Below are 26109 nucleotides of genomic sequence, written 5' to 3' on the forward strand. Positions count from 1 at the left end.
GGTGGCAGCTAAATTAGGATTTGAAGGATGAGGTATGAGCTACAGGTGAAGGAAAAGGTAAGGCTTAGAGCATTTTAGGCTGTGGCGTTAGCAAGAACAAAGGATAAGTGATGGGAACATGTTCCAAAGCTTGGCAAAAGGCTGAAGGGGCGGAAATATAGACCGTATGAAAGGGTGATGTGGGACAAGGCTAGGTGCAAGGGATGGCAGCACCGAGACTTGGTAGATTCTCCTGGACCATGTTTCGGATTTGGGTTTTCATCCAAGAGCAAGATTGGGTGTGGGGTAGCAATGGGTGGGTGCTCTAACCGGGGGTTCTTGAGAAGATCACCTTAGTTGCAACTTGAAGAACAACTTGAAGGGGGCCTAGAGTGCATATGGGTGGATTTGTTCTGGGGTTATGGCAGTAGTTAGGGGAGTGATAGGTGATTTTCATTTATTCCCTTTCTTTATGCTTAACTGTATTTTCTGATTTTTCTAAAAAGATCATGTAGCTCATTTGCATTTCTTATGCAAGAAATTAAACTGTAAATTTCAACCAAGGGCTAATAACTCTAGAAACTCTAGAAATCACATTTCTCATTGAGGTCCCAGACCCCCATGCACTTGGACTAGGGCAGAAACAACAGAAATCAAAAGGAGTGGACAACTTAAGAGCAGTCTAGACGTCAAAATGGAGGAATTTGGGTGTGTGCCCAGACATAGGTGGTCAGGTCAGGTGGCTAAGGAAGACGCAAGATCATTTTCTCAAAAAGTAGTTTTCCGTTCTCTGGGAAGGGGAGGAATGGGAGGATCCTGGCTGTGTGGAGAACATTAGGATCCTGGTACCTGATTCTAATGACTGTGAGAAGCTTTGTGTGGTGCATGTAACTGAAGACACCCTCCACCCCACGATCCCATCTCCTGGTATTCTGCTCCCCTGGAGTGTGTGTGTGGGGGGTGGGGTCCTGGGACTTGCTTCTAACCGAAAGAATATGAGAAAAGTGAGGACATGTTTGTGCTGTGATTATGTTGTGTTGTTCAAGACTCTGTCTTGTTGACACATGCACTATGGTAACTCTTCCTACTGGTGAAGAAAGTATTCATGTTGGGGAAGCCCACACTGCAGGTAGCCTCTAGAAGCTGAGAATGGTCTTCAGCCAACACACAGCAAGACACCAGGGTCCTCAGCACCAACGCTGCAATGAAATGACACTGCCAACCTCCGAAAGGTGGTTGAGGGGGAAGCAGACCCTTCCCCAGCAGAGCCTTCAGATAGAGACTCAGCCCTGACCGAGTCCCCATCTGATTATAGCCCATAGGACTGTCAACAGAGAATTTAGCTAAGCCATGGATTCCTGCCCCATGGAAACTGTAAGATAAATGAGTACTGTTTGAAACTGCTAAGTTTGTGGTAATTTATTAAACAACAATATCAATAAACTCTGTAGGTGGCAATTTCTAGATCGAAGCCATCTGGGTTACAGAATATTTCAGTTCCAAGAGGGGATTTGGTCATTTTGTTTCTCCATGTTTTGGGGGTGGGGACTCGTTTAACCCCAGGGACCTGTCCTGACTGGTAAACTTTTTTGTTTCAAAACAGAACCCCGTCATCCCCTCTCCTCCTACCTCCTTGACTGAACATTCTCTTGAGACTTTTAACATAGATGTTCTGGGGGCCAACCCTGTACTGCATTTCTTCACAGATATTTTCTGTTCCCTTGGCTTCAAGGGTCATTGCTACTAGAGTGACTCCTGAATCTCCTCAGGACCAGATCTCTTGAGAATCCTGTATTTGTGCTTCTAGCATGATTCTGAGAAGTTCATGTAGCTCTCTGCCCATCATCCTGAGCTAAGGATGTCCCAGACTGAAATGATTATCTTCTCTCGACACCTCTATTTCTCTCCTTAGCTGATTGATGTCTTTCTTGTTCTCCCATTTACGTGGACTAAGCATCTCGGGTCGTCACAAGCTGTTCCCTTTACTTGGCTCTCCACAACTAGCCTGTCCTCAAGTCCTATGAATTCTTTGCTTACAACCTTCACCTCACTTTTCCATCCTTGCCACCACCCTTTGATTAAAAATAATAATAAAAAAAAAATCCAGTGGCTTATTACCTGTGGACTTACACCTGATCTCTTTAGGATACTGGGTTATGGTCTCAAACCTTATGTCCATCACTGCCCTAATGGCGCCCCACAGTGCATTATGCATTGATCCCCAATTAGGAGCTGAGAAGAAGGAAATCTTTTCTTGTTACTCAGGAATCAGCCTCGCCTCTTTGACTACTACGACAGTTACCATGTATTTGCTGCCATATAATGTGACTGTTCGGATTCGTAGTTATTTGCTGTAGGGTGTCATGCTACTAGGTATTCTCTAGAGGGTTTGGATCTGGGAGTCACCTCGAATCTTCTGGGCAACATCAGAGGGTAACCAAGCCATACTGATGCTGTCCACTCTACCAGGCATTGTCTGACATTCATGTGCATGTCACTTACCTGCTGGCATGAAAGTTGTGATTCAGCCGCGCGTGGGGCTCGGGAGTCTCCCGCCTCGAGCAGCCAGGCTCCAGGCTTCTCGTCAACCCTTCTTTCTCCATTCTCCCTCCATGCCACCCTTTTGTCTGTTGGCCTTGTCGCCTCCTGTTGTCCTGACTGGTCTGCGTGCTGCCCATCCCTCCCCACCTCTCATGTGTCCCTCGTAAAACTATGATCTAACGGATCATTACTTCTGCAGTGAACGCCCCAAAACAAAAGTGCTGTGCAAGTCAGAAACGCAGGGTCACCTCACAGACCGGGCCTGTCATCCGGGATAGGGCTGGGTACTTTCTTTCCATGCTTCCTTCTCTGCTGACCCCCTTGATGTGGCCACTTTACTACCCCCCAAACCCTCAGAACTGATTTTCCTCTTGGGCCTTGTATACTGTGGCTCCTAGATTTGCACACTGTCTTGGGCCTCACAGTTACTCTTCCCATGTGTTTCTTTTTTAAGATTTTTATTTATTTATTTGAGAGAGAGAAAAGAGAGAGAAAGAGCACAAGCCAGGGGAAGGGGTAGAGGGAAGGGGAGAAGCTGACTTCCTACTGAGCAGGGAGCCCAATTCCAAGATACTGAGCTCATGACCTGAGCCGAAGGCAGACACTTAATCAGCTGAGCCATCCAGGGGTCCTTCAGTATGTTTCTTCTTAAATTTCATGGTCGCCAGATCATGTGGGTCATGAAGAGAGGGGCTGAAGAAGCTGAAAGGTGATTAGAAGAAAACGTGATCGGGAAGGATAAATGAAATGGCCCATCGGTGACAACTAGCCTCACCTTCTTGCCGAGCGCTGTGTGCTTGTGCTGCTCTGTCGGAGCTGGGGGTCACCCCTGCCATGGGTTTGCACTGGGGCTGGTGAGTCCCAGACCACTGATACCATAGGATTCTTCTGTCGGTTGTGGGTAGCCCTGATGTCTAACTGCTAGATTTTTATTTCAGTTTAGTTTAACTCATTATTTTTATTTTTACTGCCTCTCTGTTGCTCAGTATTGGATAATACATTGCAAAGAGGAATGTTGTTCATCAAGTGAGCAGAGATCAGGGCAGGGCCAGTGTGGGAGCCTCAGGAGAATAACAGGTGTGCAGCGAACAGGGGTGGGAAGTGCGGGTCCTGGGTGGGGGTCCCACTCTGTCTACATGTCTGTCGTCTTGGATGGGTGATCCGGCCTTGTTGACCTGTTCCCCCAGTTCTCAGGGTTGGGGGTGCTGATGGGGAAACAGATCACTCTTTAACAGGCCTTAAGGATGAGTTACTGGAACTGTGCAGAATACTCCTTTTCTTAAAAAAGAAAAAAAAAAAAAAAGCAAACAAGCAATAAACTCTCCCTTCCAGAATCACACCATTGTGTCCTTAACCTTGAAGTTTTCTTCTGTCCAGTGAGTGGTTCTTTGTACGACCTTCTCAGGCTCAGGGCACAAACTGAAAAGTCACTAAGACACGGGCCAAAGGATTTTCATTCTCATCTGTCTCCCATTGCTGCAAAGGTTGTGAAATTTTTCCATGGAATGAAACAGAAAAATCATGACCTAACTGTCGTCCCCCCCCCCCCCACATAAGGAACCAGCTCTGCTTTCCAACCCGTGAATGTTTTCCTGTGTGTCCCCAGGGCCACGAGTGTTGGAAGCAGTTCTCGCTGCAGGGCTCTCCCTCAGCCCACGCCCCAGCCCCTCCTAGCCCACCCTCCAGAGTCGCCAGGGTTCCCAAGTAGAAACCAAGAGACTGACAAGAGCCGGGGCAGGGATGTACAGCAGAAATAGAAGCAGCGTAGGGTAAGGAAGGTGGTGGAAGGTGGGAGGCAGGATGGGGAGGGGAAGGTATTTTCAGCAGCAGCCGGGACTCCTGAGACCCATTTTCAAGACAGACACTTTGCTTGGAGCAATTCTGCCTTTGTGCTTCTTTAATGGTCAGTGGTGCAATCAATAGAATGCCTGCTCGCTGGTTAATCATGCGGCTGTGTGGTGGCAGCAATGAGCCTGCTGGCTTTGGGATCCATGGGCTGACAAAAAGACCATTGAACATTGACTTTTTCACTTTTCTTTCTCTTTCCCCAGGGCAGCCGCCGAAGTCCTGGCAGCACTGCTGAAATCCAGTAAGCACCTCTTCTGGAAAGTGGTCATTTCTTTCCCCTCCGAGTTCAGTGAGAGATGCTCTCTCTATCTCCATGGCTCATTTTCAACCTGGAAGGCAATAGAGCCATTCCTGGGTCTTCGGGGGTGAGGTGGAGAGGGTTATGGCTGTTCCAAGTGCCAGGCTGCAAAGAGAGAGTGAGTATCTGTCCATAGGGGTGGGCGTGAGTGCAATGCCATCAAGGCGGTTTGCTCTAAAGGGAGTGTGCTGTCCTCTGCAGACCCGAGGAACTCTCCAGTTCCTTCTGACAGGAGCACTGTTGGAATAAGGTCCCGTTCCAGCAGGACTGTTCTGTAGAAGAAAAGGTGATGACACTGGGCGTGTGGGAAGCAGACTCTTGCTTTTGCTTCTGATCCCAGTTCATGCCTCTGTATTCTCGGGCAGGTGGGGTGCTGGGAATCGTTTGGAAAGTGTAGATCCTAATAACAAATTTATATTAAAAAGTTGGCTCTCTTCTCAGTCACTTGAGTGATTGCAAAAGAATAGCTCTGGGGGTCTGAATAATTTGAAGGTTTTTTGTTTGTTTTTTTTTTTTTTGCCTAGTAGCCCTGGTCTAATTACATCGAGAGTCAGTTTCATGTGTGCAGTATAATAGAAGGCACCATGTGTTTGGGAGCAAGGAAGTCTTAGTTTAATGTTTTTATTTTTTTCCCCCCTCCTTACCTTTTCATCTATTTTAATTTGGAGCCTTGGAAACCCGTTCCTTCAATTGTGATATTTGTTTCTCCATAGGGAGCCCGAGGCCTGTGGGTAATAGTTGAACTTTAATCAAACTTATAAATAAATAAATAAAAATAACACCTTCTCCCCCAACCATAGATCTTTGTCAACTCTCAGCACAGAGAAGGAGCCATGTCATGTAGCACTTCCTCTTGTAGGCTGAAGAAAAAGAAGAAATTATAGCTTGAATTCATGTGGTCATTTGGGACGCGATACAATACACAGGCGTGTTCACGGCTCTGGGGCCTGCAGGTGCACGGAGGGGTTTCGTACAGCCTGGGGGGGGTGCAGAGTGAGAGGTCACAGGCCTTGAGATAGGAGGGAAGAGGAGGTGTTACCTGTGGGTTACGGTCAGGTTAGGAAGGAGCCTGCCTCAGGCTGGCGTCTGGGTTCTAGTTATCTGTCCTGCCATTCCTGGTGATGATGCCACGTGGTTGGTGCTGGAAGAGTCCTGGGATTGCAGGGAGGAAGGGAGCTGAGAGGGGCTGGGGGGCCAGTGCAGTCTAGGTGGTGGAGTCCTTCATGTCTCCCAGGAAGAGAGCCCCGAGACTGGAGAAAGGCTGACTCCTTTTCTACACACACACACACACACACACACACACACACACACACCTTACACACATGCATATACACCTTACACATACACACATACACCGCAGTCTAGGTGGTGGAGGCCTTTATGTCTCACAGGAGGAGAGCCCCGAGACTGGAGAAAAGCTGACTCCTTACACACACACACACCCCTCACACACATACACACACACACCTTACACACACACCCCCAACACACACACACTTCTCAGCCTACAGAGTCCTGAGACACAATGTACCTACCATGTGTGGAAATCTGAAAGCAGGCACATGCCTGTTATTAAGTATTTCCATATGAGGCACCAGGCATGGACTCAAGGAAACCAAAAAGCAGTGACACCATAACAACTAATTCAGGCTTAGAACACATAGCCGGGTTTCTGGCACACCGGCTACACACAGCAAACTGAGTGTGCTGTGCTAGGGACCAGCTTTAAAGGTTTCTGACTTCTACTTTGCCTTCAGAGCTCAGTTCAGACTTTTGCTCTAAAAATCTTTCTCTGGGGTGCCCAGAAGGCTCAGTCACTTGAGTGACTGACTGTAGACTTTGGCTCATGTCATGATCTTGGGGTCCTGAGATGGAGCCTTGGGTCAGGCTCTGTGTTCATTGGGGAGTCTGCTTGAGGACTTCTCTCCCTACCCCTCTGCCCCTCCCCCTGCTATCTCTCTCAAATCAATAAATGAATCTTAAAACAACTTTTGTAGGCAAAGGCCATCTTTGTAGGTCGCTGAATTATTTGTGTCAGCACGTGAAAAGCTAGAAAAAAGGGTGTGGACTAAACATTAAAATGAATGAATGATTTCTGAAGGAATATATATGAATGGATAAAATGAATGAATGATACTTACATGTATGAGAACGGCAGTACCCCCCCTCTACTACCTGAACCCAACAACCCACACGTAGAACCAGTGATCTTAACATTTGTTGTTCTGATGTCTACTTAACTAGACTAATAGACTATTGGGAACCTGATAGCCTGCTGTCCTCCACATATAAAATGGGTTTTATCATCCCATCAGAAGGGTGTATGGAGTTATTTGCTAATTCTGCTTAGTCGTCTGCACAGACTTTCTCTGGATCTTGGGTTCTTTATAATGTGAGAGAGTCGGATGAGAGGTTCTCTAACATTCCTTCAATCTCTGAGTACTCTGCCATCATATATATCAGGATCTCCAGACCTTGACACTCTTGCATATTGGACTGGGTACTTTTTGGTTGCTGAGGCCTGTCCTATGCATTTCGGAATGGTTTAGCGGCATCGTGCACCTTGACTCACCAGATGCCGGTAGCACCCTCACTTAGAAAGAACACAGTTGTCTCCAGACACCACCAAATGTGCCCTGGGAGGTCAGAATTGCCTCCCATTGAAAATCACAGATACAGATGGGACCAAACGTGTGAATTGAAGGCCTTTCAAGGTTTCAGATAATCTCTCCTTGGATACTTTATTGGTATCTCATAGAAATGTTCTTCTTGCATAGCTAATCTTGAATTCCTCAGCTTTGGTCTCATTCCTGTAGGTTTAAAAGAGGTAAAAAGACTAATGGCAGAAAGTCACTTGTGGACGTGCAGAAATTACTTGGGAAGGAACAGGTTCTAAAGATCTAGAAGATCTTAGAACAAGGAGGGCAAATAGTTTCCATTACACGTGCCAGCTCCCACATGTGGGTGGAAGGATTCTGAGATCGTATTTGAGCTCAGCAGGAAAGGTGTTTAAATAGCAAAGTTTCTCATGGATTGGGGAGGAGCAGTGACAGAACTCCAGGTAGTCCCCATCTTGGTTCTACCAGCATAAGCCAAGTGTCGCATGGCCTGGAGGGTCTGGGCAAGGCTGGTGCTGCTCCACGTTGGCTGGGGCTGCTGTGCGGCAGGGGAATGTCACGGAATCCTCTAGTTGCTTTGTATGGTCTTCATGCACAGCTAAGACCTGACATGGAGTGTCTGTCTGTTTGGATCCCAGGCGAGTTTTTTTTTCAGCTGGACCTAAATTCAGGAAGTCAGTTTCTGCCTAAAATTCAAACCCTTACCATCTGGCCATGGATATCTGGGAATGTTTATGTGACCCTTTAGTTCTAAATGCATAATCCTTTCAGCTAATCATTAGTCTGGTTTTTGTTTGTTTTTTTTTGTTTTTGTGTCTTTGCTTGTCCGATCTTAATGCTTGCTTGTTGTATAAAAGTTGGCCCTGTAATGTATCTCTGTGATTGCTTCACAAAGAAGGCGCATTCCTCAGTCAAAATAAAGCCAGAAGGATGTATCTTTCTACCTTGGGGGCAGTCAGTGCTTCTGTGGCAATAAACTTGGGTGGGCTTGGGCCCCTGAGGCCAGTAGGGTCCTCTCTATACCTAATGGGTATAGAGAGTGGCTGGAGGCACTGTCCACCAGTATCAGGGAAAGCAGGACTTAGGATCTGGGCGACTTGGAGTTTGCCCACTTTAGCCACAAAAAGAGAGGGAAAGAGCACCGGGGTCGCATAGGACACTTGCTGAGTTGCCTCAGCTCTCTTCCATCCCGTAGCTACTCACGAGAAGCCAGTGTAGGGTAGGGTTTTCCTACCCTACACTGAGAAGAGGAAAACGATCCAGAAGGCATCTTTGTCTCTTTGCCTTCCTGGTGATAGCAGGCAGAATAAGCTCGGGTGTCCCAGACTGCTATTCCAGTTGTCTCCGCAATTGAGGACTCCCAACAATGAAAAGGCATTGCCCACTCAAGGGACCTTTCTGTACGTGCAGGGGCTAGAATGGTCTAATCCAAATCCCACACCGTTCATGGCATCCATTTCCCCACTCTGCTCACAGGAGCACAAACCCTACTTCGGTTTCCCTGTGTGGAAAGTGTTACCCTTGGATGCGTTAGCCTACGCAAGAACACTTAGCTTTTCATTACCAAAACTTAATAAAGGCTTTGATTAAGAAATAGTGCTTCTAGTGCAGGCAATTTTTTTCCCTCTAATAAACCCAAGCAACATACTGTCTTCTGTCTCTCTCCATCCTGTGGATTGCCTCCTGTCTGCCTTTCCCTCTGCCTGTACCCCGTGTGTGTTCCTTTCCCCCCCATCCTCTTTTCCTTCTCTCACTGTCTGCTCCCCCACCCCCACCGCCTCACCTCTTCCTCTCTTTTTTCTCTCCTTAACACCCCTTCCATGAGCATTAGGTATAAACACAGGGTGAAAACTTGCGGCCCTCGGAAATGGCGCTTGAATGAGCGTGTGGCAGGGGTCTCCTGCTTCCTGATGTGCACTGGCTCCGGCCACGAACCTTTAGGTCATGCCTCAGTGTTAACTTTGCTGCTCAGATTTAAAGGTCACATTCCCGTGACCTTTAACGGGAATCACCTGCGACATGTCCTGGTCCAGGCTCTAAGTCTCAAGAAGAAGAGAATGGTTTTACTGCAGACTACTCCCCAACTTAAGAATTAGCCTCTAGAGGAGTCTGGAAGTTGGCAGAAGCGAGGGCATGGGGAAGGTGGTGGAAATAGGAAAGTAAGTTAATAAAGGAAGGGGGATGGGGTGGAGGGAAGGAGAGATATGAGGGCGCTAATGGGAGGTTTGGCAGGAAGGTGACACTTGTCACGCGTCTTCCTAGGTAATGTTCTGGCCGGCTGGCTCCGGGAATGGGCCGTCCGCCTGTTGTGCTGGGAGTGTGGGGCGGGAGGGCCTTCCAGTGCCCAGAGCCCTGACCCTTAGAGACACCCTCATGTTCTCAGTGACCACGTCAACAGGGCAGTGACGAGAAGGCATGAGGGCCAGGCAGTTGCTTTGCTCCAAAATGTCAAAGAATGAGCCATTTTTGAGATGGACCCACCTGAGGACTTTGTAGGACATAGAGGAGCTCCAAGGAGTTCCAGAATGACAGTCTGTGTTGTAGGATGGTTGGCACTGTGATTCCTGCGCTCCCGTGGTGACACATAGTAGCAGTGGGTCAGCACAGCCTTTGGGGGACTCACATGTACCATCTGTGTCCCGTGGGGCCTGTCCTCCTGTGTCGTGCCCGCACATGTAATTTCCTCTCCTGTTACTGGGCAAGGGCCATGGGGTCAGACAGTCAGAGCTGGAAAAAACCTTTGAGGTTGCTTAGTGCAGTGGTATTCAAATTTTGTAAATTTTATTTATTTATTTATTTATTTATTTATTTTTGTAGAGAGCTCAGAGCCCTGTCTGTCCATTTTCACTGCTTTTCCCCCAAGATGGCCTCACAGACACATTGACAAAAATACAAGGCCCCCGAGAACCCACGCAACGACAACGATTGATCTTTTTTTAAAAAATTAAAATATACTTGGCATCCTAAAACATGGTATCAAGTAATAATGCACATTGATTTGATATCTTTATGTATTGTAATATAATTGTCATTATAGCAATAATTTGCACCTCTATCATGTCACATAATTATCAATTCTTTCTAGTGGTTGGAATAATTAAGATAAAATCTTCTAGCAGGTTTGGTGATTGTCATACAGTGTTGTCTATATCCCAGAAAACCGTTGGCATCATCCACCGCCGCCCACCCATTCATGTTCACACGGGGAAACTGAAGAGCAGAGAGAGGGGGGACCCCACCCCCCACCCCCAGATCTCTGAGGCTTTGAAAGGTTCCTGTCCCAGATGACTCTGGCTCCTTCTTCAGATCTCAGCACAAATGCCTTTGTCTGAGTTTTTTTTCCGAATACTAGACCCCCCACCCCACTGTCCAGTGTTAGATGCCCTGTTAAACCTTTTTATAGAACCTTGTATTTACTCTCCTAAGAACAAACCATACTGTAATGAATGATTGCTGTATCTTTGCCCATGTGTATGTGTGTATGCATTTTTCCTGCCAGGTATAGCTCCTTGAGGGTTGGGGTCCCTACTCTATTCTCCGTATTTTGCACTGGGCTGTGCCCAGAGATGCTGCAAACACATTAATGTTGATGGAGAAAGGATTCCAGCTTCTTGATTTAAGTCTCATACCCCCGCCCCTTTCTTTCTGTTCCCGGAAAGAATCAAATTGTGGTGTGATTATACACTCGATGTCTCTTCTTCCGCCATATCTTTTGGAGAAGCGTGCAATATATTTCTGTGATGAACCAAAAATCTGCTTCACATGGTATTGATAGATCTTTGCATTTGTCACACCGGGATGGACTGCTGCGATCGACTTTGTATGAATGCGGAATAACAAGCTACATCCATCACAGGCCCGATTGAAATGACAACGCAGATGTCTACAGTTTATTGAGTTCTTAGTGTGTCAACGACTCTATAGCCTATGAGGCAGGCATTGTCATCCCCATTTTACAGGCCTAAGACCCAAGGTTTTGGAAGCTTGTGTAACGCACAGTGCATGTGAGTTGGGCTGCCTTGCCCGTCTTGATGCCTGGGACCTGAGCCCTGTGCCTTCCAAGAAGAGAATAATGAGGATAGGCTTATTTAGACCAACAGCTAAAAGGCAGCTACATAAATACTTTCTAAGTATCTGAAGGATTTTGGGGGGTGGTGGTGGGAGAATTTGCCATTTAGTTGAGAAAAGAGCAGTGCATGGACCCATCCCATATAAGCATCGGAATGGGACCTGCTAAGAGTCGCCCAACACAGCAGCATGGCTGTGCCAAGGGCCAGAATCTCTGCTGTAAGGCAGAGCATCAGGGCGAACCTGATGAATGATGGGGTGAGGGAGAGGAAGGGAACCGGGACAGGAAGAATCACAGACTCCCATTATGTCATGCTGCGTTCAACTTGGCACATTGTTCCTCCCCCACCTTGGCTCAAAGTTCAGACGTCCCTGCCAAATATTTCTATCGTTTTCACAAGTACATAAAATATTCTTAGGGTTTAAGGGGAAAGGATACTGATTCTCCCCCGTGCTCCCCTTCCCTGCACCCTAGGTCAGACTCCTCTGGAGCCGGGTGGGCAGACCTGGACTGGCCGGACGGCAGCATGTGTAGTTCCACTTCTTGCCATGTGGTGGTGCTGTTCTTTTAGTTATCTTGGCTGCGGCAGTGGAATATTTATTTTCAGTGAGTAATTTGTTTATCAGGAGGTTATTTTAATCTAATTTTGGCCATATTTGCTATTCCACACTATCTGTACTTCCCAGCGTTAGCAGCTTGCATGTCTTGAAGGAAATTAGCTGAAGATGGTCTCAGAGGCATTTGCTCAGCCATTATTTAAGGGAGCTGGGAGGAGGCAGGGTGAGTGGAGCCCTGGGTTGGAAAAGCCTCTGGAATTTGTTGCATCCCCAGTGATGTGAGCATGATTGAGCAGGACTTATGGAGGGCAGGGAGCAGCCCCAGCAGCTTTTTTGAGGGCTGCCTCTGGAGAGCAGCAGCGAATCTTGCTGTTACCTTTCCCCATCTCCCTCACACCCTCACACCCTCCTGACAACCTCTCTCTTCCTCGCTTTTGCCGCCAAGGCCAAAGGCACCACTTAAGGGAAATGCCTGTCTGCCTTCCCACGGTCGGCAAGCATTCCTTATCCACTTAATAATATGCTTCTTGAACTGTTTACTGCCGACCCTGCAGGATGTAGGAAGCAGGGTGGGGTGTGGAAAGAGAATGGGCTGGGACCTGCTTAGAGTTGCCTAACACAGCAGCATGTCAGTGCCAAGGGCCAGAGTACCTTCAAGGAACAGTGATCATGGCTGTTGATTACAGAGCTCTGGCACTTACTAGGCGCCTTCCATGCCCATTTTACATACAGGGGAGGTATAGTGAGAAAGGTTCATGAATTTTCCCAAGGTCCCCAACAAGGTCAGCAGAGAGCTAGGATTTGAACTCCGTTATGGCGGTCTCTAAAACAGAAAACCTTGGGGTGCCTGGGTGGCTCAGGTCATGATCCCAGGGTCCTAGGATCGAGCCCCGCATCGGGCTCCCATGCTTATGTTCCTCTCTCACTGTCTCTCTCTCTCTGTGTCAAATAAACAAATAGAATCTTTAAAAGAATAAAACAGAAAACCTTTATCTTTCAAAGCTGATCTGTGCCCTCCACAAGAAACTGGGGAGACCTAGACTCTGCTTTTTGATGCCCTGTGTGCTCTTAAATTACTTCTTCATCGTTGCACTTGATTTCAGCTCAGCTCTGCAAAAATGGGAGGGCTCCACAAGATGAGTCGTTTGAGAATGACTTAGAAGAAGATCCCTCCCCCCCCAAAATTGAGGAAATGACACATCTTCAGCAGATAAAATAGAAGCAGAAAGGGGAGGTCCTGATGAATGATGGCCTGGTTTCTCCCTTGCTACCCCCTCTTTCCCTGGCTTGCTTGATTTATTTATTTGCTTGTTTATAATGGAAGTGTAGTTGCCATACACCCTTCTCTTGGTTTCTGATGTACAACATAGTGATTCCACAATTCTGTACGTCATGCAGTACTCGCCGTGATGAGGGTAGTCTGTCCCCATCTGTCGCCATCCAACGTCATTACTATATTATTGGTCATATTCCCTACACTCTGCTTTTTATCCCCTTGACTTACTTATTGTAAAACTCCCTTCTGTGGCTCTTGATTGCCTCCAAGAAACTTCCGTGGAAGGTCCTCAGGGCTTAAAGGAATCAAGTTTGAAAACTTCTGAAATAATTATTCACCGGACACTCTCAGAGCTCCGTCTGTTGTCTGAGATTGTGGTTTAAAGATGTGTGGACATGCCCTTCAGGGAGTTTGAAGAGTCTGCTCATTTTTACTATGTGGTGGTCCTAAGGAAGGGCTGATGTGACTCAGAAAGATCCAAAATGTTGTGTTCATTATGGAGCCCTACTGGAGGAACTTTGAAGGCTCTTGGGATTAAGAGACTTAATTAAACAATTGAACCCGGTCTCGTTAAATGGGGGAGCTTGAGCAGCCGGTGGAGATGATCATGGTTGGTAGTGTGGGCAGGAAGATGGTGGACCCCCTCCCAAGACAGCCAGGCTGTTCAGGGTACCAGCACTGCGTCCAACGGATGTGCACGTGGTGTTGAGTTTTTCCTGCTGGACACAAAAGTGTTGGCTACATAAAATACTGGAACTGGTCCCGGTTCTTACACCATGCAGGAGACTGACTTACAAGAGGTGATCTTGGACTCAGGCGGTCATGTAAAACTAGTTCTGTATCCAGAGCCTTCTCTCTTGCTTGATGATCTGCCTGAAGGTTCTTCCTCCCAAGGCCTCCTCGGGGAGGCTCAGGGTCATGTATGAAGGGTGTTTATTTGCTAAAAGCTCAAACCTCTTACTGTCTGAGGGGATGAGACCTGGCGGAGAACAGTGTTTGCCCTGTGGTCTCAAAGCTGGCTCTCAGGAGACTGTGGATTCCATTCTGAGCCTCTCGAGGTGCATTGCTTAGTGACTGTGCTGGAACCATCTCATCGGTAAGGCAGGAAATACGATACCCTCCAAGGAGACCTGGTAAGATTTAAACAAGGTGCTGGACATGTAGTGGGGGGAATCGAACACTAGACCTTAGTAAATCTCTGTAAAGATCATTTCTCACTTTGCTATCACCACCATTTTGGAAAATCCTGGGAGTTTCAGGAATTGGTCCCATAAAAGCATAAAGCTTGTTGCAATGTAAATTCATCTTACATCTCCCTGAGTGTCCGAATGATGCATCGCTGTTTTCAGCCTCTGTTCCCTCTAGAAGCTGTTTGTTGAATGCAGCATCATTGAATGAACTGGCCGGTTCAGCTGACCCACATACCCTCCTTTCCTTTCCAGTCTAGGGAATCAGGGGTTAACATTCAGGATTGCTGAGCTCTCAGTGTTTCAGATTTTAGAACTTGTGTCATCCTGGCGTAATGAATGACTGGCTGTGGATCGGCAAAGACAGAGTATCGCAGAGATTTAAAGAGATAGACAAAAAGATAAACATTTCCCCGCTCTGAAGGGGCACGGGGGCTCCTTCACCACATTCAGGATTGACTGTACAATTATTCGTTTACGCCGAGGTGTGAGTCAGGTGCTTCCTACAGACGTCTGGTATTAGCAGTTTACAAAGCACCTTTTCATGTATGATCCCATTTAATCTTCACGGTCGTCTTGCAAGACAGGTAAATATTTAACTGTAGTATAACAGTGGTTCTCAATGGGAGTTTTGTCCCAGAGGGGCCGTTTAGCGAGGTCTGAAGATAGTTTTGGTGGCCGTGTCTGCGGGGTTGGGGCTCTTGGGGGCATCTCTGGGGGGCAGAGGCCAGGATATTGCTGAACCTTCTCCAGTGCACAGAACAGCACCCCCTCCCCCCATCGCCAGGGAAGAATACTGTCCAGCCCCAGAAGGCAGTAGTGCAAGGTTGAGAAACTTCTGTAGGGAAAACATTGGGACCCAATGGGTTTGACTTACTTGCCCAAGATTTCGTATCTTTTTTTTTTTAATTAATTAAGAAATAAAAGTTGGCCTAGTCGAAATCCTGTGCAGAGGCACTGCGCAAACACGGATGACAATGAGGCTGCTCTGGTGGCAACGGGAGTTCGAGACCCCGTTTTCCCTCTCCCTTAGCCCCTCCTCCAGTCTTAGGGGTGCACAGCAACCACTGCCCTACCCACCCCCCCACCATGCGCCAGACCCCGTCCTGGCATCCCCAGACTTTTGGGTTTCCCTGCAGCCATTGCTTTTTTTTTTTTTTTTTTGAATAGGGGGTGATAACAGCCTCCTTGTGGTGCTTCAGCAAGGTGTTGGGCGGTGGAGGCAGCTGGAGTTGTAGAGGCCACTTAGGAGGCTACTGTGGACACAGTCTGGGTGGTAGGAGAGAGGACCAGATTGGATCACGGGGGACGGGAGTCAGGTTGCAACCAGTGAGCACAAGGTTCAGGTCCTGTGATTTTATAGTGATGTGCCGCTCAGGCTCCCCGTCTTCCCCCGGCGCCCCCTCCTGGCCCGGAGGCGTACTGCAGCATAAGCCTGTTGCACCATGTTTGCAGGGCTTGGCCGGTGCGTTTTCCCCCACAGTCTGTTCCCAGCCAGAAGCAGGGGACGCCACCGACAGACTGATAGCTCTCCTATCAGTCCACGGGGAAAGGCAGTGGGAAAGGCCTCAGCTTTCTCCTTCCTGGTGTTAATCCTGGCTTTCTTTGTCAAGTGTCATCGGATAAGTTGACAGCGGAAAGACAGTCAAACCAGGAAGGTTTTCTGCAGGAACCCAGAGGGGACAGTGGCTTGTCTTGGGCCTCCCAAGTACTTCTTTCCCTACTGAAGTGTAGACTCAAAATCAAACTCTAGATGGACAGGAAAACTGGAAACATTCAGGTTTAGGCAAAGATGATCATTCCTGAGGGCTTTCTTGCAGAGATGCCATAAACAAATAACCAAAAGGAGAGTGAGGCGACATATCAGCGCGATGTACCCCCTCCACTTTTGCTGAACCTGCCATGATGAATGTCCAAGTGGTGGAGGTCATGCATTCTGATCCCTGCCCTCCTTTTCAGTAATCCCCTACTGTTGTCCCTCAATTTTTTCACCTGGATTTAGCTGCAGACTCTTCATTTGTACTCACCAACTTTGGGCTTTTCCACTTGCTGGTGCCCTCAGGATTTCTGGAATTTGCTGCCACAAGAGCTCTGTTTCTTGATTTCTTCCTATCTTGCAGGTTCAGTACTAATATCCTCTCCTCAAAGGGTCTTCCCTGGCCACTCAGTCTGGAGTAGCTGTCCCCTGGTCATTCTACCATTGCCGTTTGAAAATTATTTTTAAGATTTATTTATTTATTTCGGAGAGTGAGAGACAGAGAACGAGGAAAAGCGTGCATGTGAGCTGGGGGAGGAGCAGAGGGAGAGGGACTCTCAAGTGACTTGCCACTGAGCGTAGAGCCCAACGTGGGGCTCAATCCTGGGGCCCTGAGATTTAAGATCTGAGCCAAAACCGAGAGTCAGATGCTTTACTGACTGAGCCCCCAAGCGCCACATCTACCATTACTGTTTTATTAGCAACATAACACTTGTCACTCTCTGAAATCACCTATATTTCCTTTGCACTACTTGGATCTGTGGCTCTTCAGCTCTGCCCCCGGCCCCCACCACTCCCTGCCGTGGGAAACCAGCCCCTTAATAGAAGAGACATGGTCTATCTCGTCCCTTGCTGTAGGACTCCTGTGCCTATAATAGTGCCTGGCCCATGCTGGCACCCAGTACTTGCCAAGTGTTTGTTGAATGAATGAATGGTGGTGCCTTGGGTTTTGGGTGAATGAGCCTGGTTTTAGTTGACAGTTTACCGAGTGCCTCACCACCGCAGGATCTGGCTTTCAGGACAAAATGCCTCTGCATGTTTGCCAATGCACAGCAAACCTCTCGAGTGAGTCCCTTGCAGAGAACAAATTTCAGATAGTTTTCAAACTAATAATGTTGAAAAATTAATCATAGTTCCTCAAATCTAAGCTGTCGTTGACTCTAAGATGCACCACTTTTTATGTGCCATGGAGTGAAAAAAACGCTGCCAGCTGTAATTGAAACACCGTTTTTGGTAAGAGGCACTTAATTTTGGAAATGCTAACCTGGGAAAAAAAAACACAAGCCTCGGAATGGATAAAGTGCAGGATGTGATGATTGATCCTTCTCGTGGGATGCCGAGTACCGAACTGGAGGAGTTTGGTGTCCAGAGTGTGTCCGTGATGGTGGTGGTGCCCCCGCCTCTAGCATCGCAGCCTGACACCCTTCCTTACACTTGGTTCCCACCGAGGGCCCGCGGGAGAGGCAGGTGTGGAATCCGAGGATTTCCTCAGAGTGGTACCACATAGGAATGCCTATGGTTTGGGAATGTCTCTGTGAAGAGGTATTAGAAGGAACTGGTGATTAACGCACAAAAGCAGTAGAAGACTCTAGATTTAAAACTGCTGCGAAGGATATTCTCTAACGCTTTCTATTTCTGGGGCTCATGAAAAGCCTCTTTCCTTTTTTTAAAGGCAGTCAACAGGCAAACAAGATTTGCCTGAAACTAAAATTTACTGACAGTCAAGTTTCCTGAATACACAGCTCTTCTACAAAGAGGGGGAAAAATGGATATACCTGTAAGTTAATTCAGTGTCATTATTCTTATTTGGGCTAATGATAATCGAGTAGAACTTCCAGGATCAGTGACATTAAGATTAGTTCTGCCTCAGTACATGGATGGCGGCTCCTCCCTTGTGAGCGAGCCATGGCCGCAGCTGCCTGGGGTGGGGGAGCCAGGAAGAGCTGCCTCAGTTTCTCCTTCCCAGCAGCACTGCTCATGTCTGGTCCTGACTTCCGGGCTGGCCTCGTTGAATCAAGGGCTGAGTGACAGGAAGACTCCAAACTTCTCCCGTGACCTGAGGAACTATGTGCCACGTCCTGGGGCCTTTAAAATCTTTTCAAATCTCTAATTAAAGATCAACTCTCTCCCTAATTTGGGGGATTGTGGGGGGGGGACAGAGAAGTTGGAGGGGAGGGTTGGGTGGAGGGGCTGAGCCACGGTGACATCAGCAGAAAGCCAGGAGTCCCCTCAGACACCTCAGGCTTCAGGTGTTCAAATGGCTTTATCTCCAGTAGCCTTTCAGAAACCTTCCTCAGGAAGTTGGTTATTCTGGTAATAGGTAAAAGGCTTCTTCTGGGTACAAAAAAAAAGTGTAAGCTGTCATCGCTTCATCATCAAAAGCTTTGGGAGTAACAGTCTGGGATGTAAGCTTTGGAGGCAGACGGGGAGTCCCATTGGAATCTGGAGAGGCCATTTTAAGCTCTAAGGGCTTCGGGAAGTTGTCTGGCTCCTCCCGGCCTCTACACCTTCATCTGTCAAAGGAGGACATTCGTGCTTATCTCAAAGCATTTTCATGAAATAAATGAGATAATCATTTAAAATGATTAGCCCAGTACTGAGCACATAGAAAACATTCAGTAAATAAATACTCCGTAATTGTAACTGGAGTTATTATGGGAAAGTAGGCAGCCTGTTGTTCATATAATATGATTTATAAGTCTTGGTAAAAGCCTGCTTTGTCCAGAAATATCTTCTAAATTGACTCCCTGAAAAGACTACAAAAGTAATGTGTTGCAAAGGCAAGCGTATTAGCTGTCAGTACCTCGGGTTTTAATAATGTCTCAAAGGTGGCATTCTCAGGTGGTTATTACAGAGGGGGAGTGCCGTGTCCAAAGTGGGTCTCAGTGTGGATTCCTGACAGAGATCAGGCAGTGTTTGTGATGGAATTGCTTGGGGTTGAGGGACACAGTGCAGAGAGGGTTTGGAAGCAAACCATGCTGAGTAAATGGGAGTTTGATCAGCCCAGCACAGTGGTCTTCTGCTCTGAGAAGGGGCCACTATCCTGAAAAGGACTAGCTGAATTGTTAGTAGTTTGTATGAATGGGATTTTCTGAAGTTCCTGAAAGAAGCGGTAAGGCTATTTAATTTCCCTCGGCAAGAATTCCTTGAGATGGTAATGTCAGAGCCCTCTGTGTGACTGAAGATGACTTTTGTTCTCAAGAGTGATGGGAACCTAGAATCCTTGTGTTTATTCCTGGTCAACTCTCCCTTATCCAAGGCAAGGGTGGGCTAATCACCTCTAGAACATTATCAGTTAAGAGGATCTTAGCACACTAACCTGTCTGCTAGAAAAGTGTTGGTGTAATGGGACCCAGCTGAGATAACTTTTGCCAGAGAGGGGAACAGTAAGCGTCTACAGTTTGGGCTTTTCTGCATGCACCCCTGGGATAAAGTGAGCTGTGACCCTCAGGATGTCTGGATGGGGGTGTCTAAGGACAGATGGGCAGCAAAGTAAAGCTGGTGGGATATTCTGGGGGGAGAAGTCATTACGTAGAGATTGAAGAAACTTGATATATTTTATTTATTTAGGAACTTTCCCTTGGGCAGTTATCACTGGTCAAAGCTATGTGACATTTGATGTCATCCTTATGGGGATGAGGGGATTATCATTCACGGAGCACCTGCCCTGTGCCCCGTGTTATGCTATGCACTCATCCCCTATAATAGACTTGGGAGGCTGATGTTGTAATTAATCTTTTTTCATCTTGCTTTAGTCTTTGCAGATGTTGGCAATCTAGTTCAGAGTGGCTAATCAGCGTCAGGAGGGTTACACAGCTAGGAACTGGTAGGACTCAGATTCACAGCAACAGCTCCGTGACTCTGGAGCTCCTGTTCTTGATGAGGCTGCCGCAAAGAATATGTTCACACCTTTGACCCTTTGGCACTTTATTGTCTAACAATAGAGGGGATGTTGGAATAATAAATGGATTTTGCTTCTGTTGTTAATGATAGTCCCATTATGTGTCCGATTATGTGCCCGGCATTGAGCTATCAACGTTATATGTATTATCTCATTTAATGTGCTCAACAGCTCCTGAGGAAGGGATATTATTAGTTTTGTTGTTCAGATAAAGACTTAGTGATAGGATCGTGAACCCACATGTCCCAGGCCACACGGCTAGAAAGCGGTGGAGCTCCCAGCCAGGTACGAGGAGTCCCAGAATTCCCCATTGACAGCAGGCCCAGTAAGGCCATGCAGGCTGTGTGTGGGACTATGGAAGGATAAGTTTAGAGTCTGCACTAACTTGTCTGTCTTGTTGGAGAGCCATTGGTGTTCTTTTGTTCAGCTCATTGCTCTGCTGCACATGCCTACCCGGCCTCTGTGAAGCCATCGCTTCACCCTCAACGGGCTGATGAAATCCCCAGATATGGGAAACGAAGAGCAGAGAGGGAATTTCCTTTGGTTTTGCCAAGGGGCAGTGGCAGAGGAGTGGGCCACTGGCAGGTGTAATAATCTGGGCCACAGAGCATTTCTCCACTAGCCCGTTGTGGGGCCGAATATGCCCCTAGACAAATTCCATCTTTGAGTCTTGAAGGTGTCTAGACTTTCCTCTTTAAAAGACAAACATCTTTGTAGAGATGATCTGGATCTCAAATGCCTTCGGGGGTAGTAGGCAGGTGATTCACTTTGGAAGGGGAGGGTGTAAGGCTGAACAAGGTGAGCTGGTTGCTATGGCAACGTGGGGACCATTGTCCCTGCCCATAGGCATTACAACATGGTGCGACCAACAGTCTACGGACCTGTCAAAAAGGTAACATTTTTTTACCCCTTCTGATTAGCAGAGTTCATCGTAGAGAACGTGGGGAATAAGGACTACAGAAAAGCCTAAATCAAATCTAAAAAGTCTAAAGCAAATAGAGTCCTCACTCTCTTCCTGCCCCGTAAGTCCTAGTGCCATCTTGGCAGAGTCCCCTCTAGTTATTCATTGTTTTCTTTTTAGCTGAGTGTGAAAATCTGCTGCATCAGTGGGGTCCGCACTAAAGAAAAAGTGAAACAAAATCACATTTGAACCTCAGAGAAGTAATACCTGGGGTGAAAATAAGGATCTCACTAGGTCACATTTCAGACTGATAATTAGCTACAAGGAAGACCTGGTTCAGGAGGATATGATCTGGAGAGGCCGAGGCAGGAGGCTATGAAAGGATGGGCTGGAGGGAAGGTCAAGTTTGCGTCCGTGGATTTGCCAAAGGAAAACTGGCCAGAGAGGAGCGTCAGCAGGATGGAGAGCGGGCACTGAGGGTAGCCTGGAGAGGAGAGGGGTAGTGCGGAGTGAGATGTTCAACTCAGCGCCTCTGTCTGTCCCTCCTACCCACATCCACCTACTAGTTAAGATAAACCATCCTACTTGGGAAATAAAAAAAAAAAAATTATGGAGCAGGAATTTCCAAGTAAACCTTAGCAAGAATCCCTTTATATATAAACAGACTTAAGGGTAGCTGATCAGGTTTTGAAGAGGGTCGGGGGACCTGGAGCCCTTTCCTGCTCCAGATCCTGAGCTTACCCAAAACCTTTTTTCCTGGCTCTTTGACCACCCTTGGAGACGTGTCATTTCTCTCTCAAATCGTCTAGAACTCCTGCACGTCGCTGATCTCGGTCACCCTCATTTCCTTCTTTGGCTCTCCTCCACATTTACTCCCCCTCAGTTTGCTGAATCTGCTCTTGTAGGGTTTCCGTTGCATACTGACTTGTGCAAAATTTGGTGAGGCATTCTGAGAGAAAGACTGACGGACGTAGGGATGGTGGGGGAAGGGGGTGTAGCCCTTTTAGATGTTAGTAAACATGGCCGCTTGCGGAGGATTAACAGGAAATCATGAATAAAATCATTAGGATTTAATAATGGCTTTTTCTCTGAGACAATTAAAGATTTTTTTTTCATTATCCACCCCCAAAAAGAGTGGGGGATGAAGGTCATTAAGGTAACATGTTATTAGTCTCCTACTCTTAAAACAGGTACAAGACAAACGTTCTTAACCTCTCCCTCCCCTCAGGACCTCTGTGCACCGTTTTGTTTTTTTGTTTTTTGTTTTTTTTGCTATTCTGGCATTTTTCCAGCAGGCAATACTCTAATACCTCCTACTTAATCCCCAATTTTCTTTTAAACATCAGATATTGGATAGGCTGGAACCTCATTTAAGCAGTAAAGGACTCTGGTGCTCTGTGGCTGGGACCAGCCAAGGAAAGAAATATTTTTGATGCAAAAGAATAATTCAGTAAAGGAGGTAATGAAGGAGATTTAAACCTTTCACAAACACATCAGTGGGCAAATAAAGCTCATTACTCTCAGTTCAGGGTCATGGCTGAATGAAATGTTGTAAAAGTGGGGGGGGGACACCCAACAGTACAAATGGGTCAAAAATCTCCATGGGGCTCAGCTAAGCCTGACAATTTAGAATTTGACAAACCTGCAGAAAAAAAAAATTCCTTTAATAGGAGAAAAACCCTCTGGAATAAAGCATTGAATTTTTATGTTATTTTTTCACTTATGTGCACTTACACGGTCTTAGGGAAAAATCTGACTTTGAGCTGAAATTTTGCTTCTCCAATTACCGCTCAGGGGATCTCTTTCACACACATTCTCGGCCAGAGGCCTTACTAAGCCGGCGTGAAGGGTTTGGGCAATGGAGAAATGGAGTAGTGAGAGCAGGGCTGTCGGAGTTGGGCATGCAAGGTGACGGTCTGTCTGTTACAATCCTGTGATGTGCCTGGCCACAGGCGCAGAGGTGACCAGCCACCTGCTGGAGAGATCCGGGCTCTGACCCGTTTGTCCACTGAGCCCGTAGCCCGGCTGAGGAGGTTACGCTGGAAAGGAGCGTGTGTTAAGTGCTGAGAGAGGTCTCTTGGACCATTCTTCCCTCCGTGTGTCCTCAAAGAGCATTTAAAGCATGTCTTGGGAAAATCAGGGTATCGCGCACGTATCCCGCAGGATATGTGTCTCACGGGGGGTCTCCACCGGCAGCCTTCAGTTACAAAGAAAAACTGTGCTAGTGAAGATGTGAAGGGAACCAGGAAAGCCCTCTGTTACATTTCCCCTTCGGATGGAAGAAAGCCCCATACCACATCCCCGCCTGGGGGGACTTCCAAGCACCGTCCAAACATTGTCAGGGTCCCGTTTTCCCAGTAGCACAAGGAATCCGCCTTCTCGTTGGGTAGCCTCGACGAGGAGAAATTCCTCCTGGGGCGGAGCCAGACCTCGAGTCTCCAGAAGCTGAGTTCCACGCTCTCTAGGAAAACACGCAGCACATCTGTGACTCGCAACAGCCTTTCGGCCATGGTCTCATTCAGTGACTTCTTCCCAAGCGAAGTCTGGTGATTTACTCAGCCCAGTGACTGTACCCTAAGTCTGCAGAGATTTAGCAAGGAGGAATGGAAATCTGGTAGAAATGTTTCTCTGTGTCTCTCTCTCGCGCTCATTCTTTCAACCTTGCCTCCCAACACGATTACAGTTTTTTTCTGAACTTTTCAAGGGCAAGTTACAGGTGTTCACATACTCTGATTGTGAATTTCCTAAACATAAGGATTTTCCTTTCCATAAGCGCAGTTTATCAGAACTTAATATATGCTGATATAATACTATTAGTGAATTTATAGACTTCATTTTACCAACTGTTTCACTAATGCCTTTTGTAGCCAAGGACAAAATTGTTTTCTGGCCCAGGATCTAAATTGCAATTCTGTATTGTACTTACATGTTATATAAATCCTTTAGCTCCCCCCTCCTCTCCCCTCCCCTTCCCTTCTCTTCTCTTCCCTCCTTTCCCCTGTTTTCCTCCCCCTCCCCTCCCCTCTCTCCTTCCCCTCCTTTTTTTTTCTTTGTTCCTTTTTTTTTTTTTTTTTGCCTACTTCTTTGAAGTGTATCAATCAGATGACTGGTAGCATGCCCCTCATTTGGGGTTTGCTGATTTTCCTTATGGTTAAATTCCGGCCGTGCCTTTTGGCCATGAAGACCATAGAAGTGATGCCGTGTCCTTCTCCGTGCAATGCACAAGGTGATGTTCACTTTCATCACTTGAGTAAGGAGGCGTCTGCCAGTTTCCTCCAGTGGAAAGTTACTAGTATCCGTTCACGATAAGCGTCTCGCGGTAGGAGCGCCGGACATGCCCAGAGGGGTGCGGCCGGGGGAGCCCACGACTGACATCCCTTTTCCACTGGTTTCAGAGTCCAACAGCCGCAGGGCCGTGAACAGAGGCTACGTCGCCAGCTTGCTCAGGCTGCATCTGGACTGGCACCACCGGGACGCCGCCGATGCCTACGTGCGGATCCGCCGGGCGCTGCTGCTCTGCCTCAGGCACATTGCCAACCTCCGGTCTGGCAGGGAGGCCTTCCTGGCAGCCCGGGGCATGGAGATCCTCTTCAGCTCCGCCCAGGTAAAGAGCCCTGGGGTCACCTCTGCAGGTGGGTGACACCTGGATGGTTCCCGAGGCACACAGCTGTGAGATTGTCAGTGCCTCTCTTGCTGCCTGCTGTGGGCAGAGGCTCTGGATTCAGACCCTCATCCGCTCGTTCGCTCCTGCGCGGGTGGATTCATTCATTCCGTTACGCGGGTATTGGCTGCGCTGTGCAGTGCGGTGGTCAGGAGTGTTCCCGGCCCTCGCCCTTGACGCTTGGGCAACTTTGAGACCCTCTGGGTCTCAGCTTTCCTCTTTTTTGAAAAGAGGGAAATACTAAAGCCTGGCTTGCGGCACGGCCTGACTACATTACCGTAGAGATGTGTTGGATTTAGTGGAGTGCTAGCCGCGACTTGGCTGGAGCGTGAGCGGTCTCTGGAATTACTAGCACTGGAATCTGGAGGTGACTGCGACAAGCAAGACCCCGGATCTTGTGGGGTAAACATTCTAGCAGGAGAGCCAGATACTAAGGAGGCAATGAATTCAATGAGGAGGATCATTTCATAGTGCTCCCTGACATCAGTTAAGTCAGGCCATCCTCGGTGACTCCCCCAGGTGGAGGGAGCACGTGTTCTGCGGGAGGAGCAGAGTCTTCTCTGAGCAGGTGCCACCAAGCCGAGACCTGAATTATTGGAAAAGCCGGTCCTGCCAGGTTCGAGAGGAACGGCATCCCAGGCAGAGGGGAGCACCTGCGCCGGCTGGGGCTGCTCGGAACCCCAGTAGGATATGTAGTCTCTGGTTTCCTGGATTTCAGCCCTTACAACAGTCCTTAAATGCACTTGCTTAGGACTAATTTAAACATCACAGTGCGAGGCTACATGCACCCTCTTTGTGGAGGAGGAGAAGGCTTCCCGAATATCCCTCATCTGCTCACTCCCCTTCCCTGGGGCTAGGGGCCAGCAGCCCTGCTCGATGCACACGGAGGCATGGAGCGCCCTGCTGTCTTCCCTTTACCTCCTCTTCTCTGCACCCCCTTCCTAGGTCTCCTCACTCCTCTCAGGACACGCTCCCCATTTTCTGTACCTGCACACATCCGAGGCAGGGACGCACTCAAGAGTGCTGTCTTCCAACTGTGGCATCTGCAGACTTTTCTGTTAAAACAGCATCCCCCTCTCCCCTGCGTCTGGACGATAACGTCGTCCTGGCCTGCAGACCAGTACCTGCCTTCCCGTGTGCTGTCACCCGTGGGCTTCTCTCCATCAGTGCGGCTTTCGCAGCCTCTCTTTCATGAACGAGCTTCACGGAACCTTCCTTTTCTCTGGACGAAGCTGTGCTTGGAATGTCTCCAAGCGTCACCGTACTTTGTAAGCTGTGTCCCCCCCAAATCTCGAGTGAGACACCCCCGCCGCCCCCACTGCTGATGCCTAGCAACCCCCGACGCCAGCTCCTGTGCTCTAGCCAAGTCCTCTGCCTCCTTTGGCTCTTTCTCTGCTCTGGATTAGGAGGAATTAAAAGGGCAGGAAAGGAAGAAGACAGCCCCGAAGTGCGTATCTGTGAGAGGGAGGGGGTGCAGAACGTGGCAAGAGAAGCACAGACACGAAAGGGCCCATGCG

General features: G+C 47.9%; 1 protein-coding gene across 1 annotated transcript in view; it reads left to right on the forward strand.

Moving 5' to 3' along the window:
- AGBL1 (AGBL carboxypeptidase 1) overlaps positions 1–26109 on the forward strand; it is a 657523-nt gene that overhangs the window by 55418 nt on the left and 575996 nt on the right. Inside the window, exons 5-6 of the mRNA XM_044232424.1 lie at positions 4572–4609; positions 24327–24535. Coding sequence (XP_044088359.1) covers positions 4572–4609; positions 24327–24535 — 247 coding nt within the window. The remainder of the gene's footprint in view (positions 1–4571; positions 4610–24326; positions 24536–26109) is intronic.

The sequence above is a fragment of the Neovison vison genome, chromosome 13 (assembly GCF_020171115.1).
Source record: "Neovison vison isolate M4711 chromosome 13, ASM_NN_V1, whole genome shotgun sequence".
In the NCBI taxonomy this organism is placed as follows: Eukaryota; Metazoa; Chordata; class Mammalia; order Carnivora; family Mustelidae; genus Neogale; species Neogale vison.